This window comes from Pteropus alecto, unplaced genomic scaffold, assembly GCF_000325575.1.
Source record: "Pteropus alecto unplaced genomic scaffold, ASM32557v1 C17528419, whole genome shotgun sequence".
NCBI lineage: Eukaryota > Metazoa > Chordata > Mammalia > Chiroptera > Pteropodidae > Pteropus > Pteropus alecto.
In genome coordinates, this window is record NW_006483737.1 from 1 (window position 1) to 510 (window position 510).

General features: G+C 63.9%; 1 protein-coding gene across 1 annotated transcript; it reads left to right on the forward strand.

Moving 5' to 3' along the window:
- Positions 1-3: 3 nt before the first annotated feature.
- LOC102897400 (hemoglobin subunit alpha-like) lies at positions 4-477 on the forward strand (the record flags this gene model as incomplete). Its single annotated transcript, XM_006925204.1, has 2 exons — positions 4-108; positions 253-477. Coding segments are annotated over 2 exons (234 nt in total), but the record flags the coding sequence as incomplete, so codon positions are not given.
- Between the last annotated feature and the right edge of the window lie 33 nt (positions 478-510).

The window sequence follows — 510 nt, forward strand, 5'->3', positions numbered from 1 at the left end:
GACGCCCTGACCAACGCCGTGGGCCACATAGATGACCTGCCTGGCGCCCTGTCCGCTCTGAGCGACCTGCACGCCTACAAGCTGCGTGTGGACCCCGTCAACTTCAAGGTGAGCACGCGGGCCTAGCCCGCAGAGATCTGGGTGGAGGGTGCAGCGGGCCCTTCTCAGCGCCGCAGAGAATCCTGTGGGTTCCAGAAGGTGGAGCGCGGGCGGCGGCGTCGGGACGCGTCCTAATATCTCCTCTCTCCACAGCTCCTGAGCCACTGCCTGCTGGTGACTCTGGCCAGTCACCTCCCGTCTGATTTCACCCCTGCTGTCCACGCCTCTCTGGACAAGTTCTTGGCCTCCGTGAGCACCGTGCTGACCTCCAAATACCGTTAAGCTGGAGCCGCGGCGACCCTCGCCCGGGCTGGGGGCCCCTTTGCGCTCCGCGTACCGGCACTTCCTGATCTTTGAATAAAGTCTTAGTGGGCTGCAGCCTGTGTGGCCTGGGTTGTCTGTGTCCTCGAA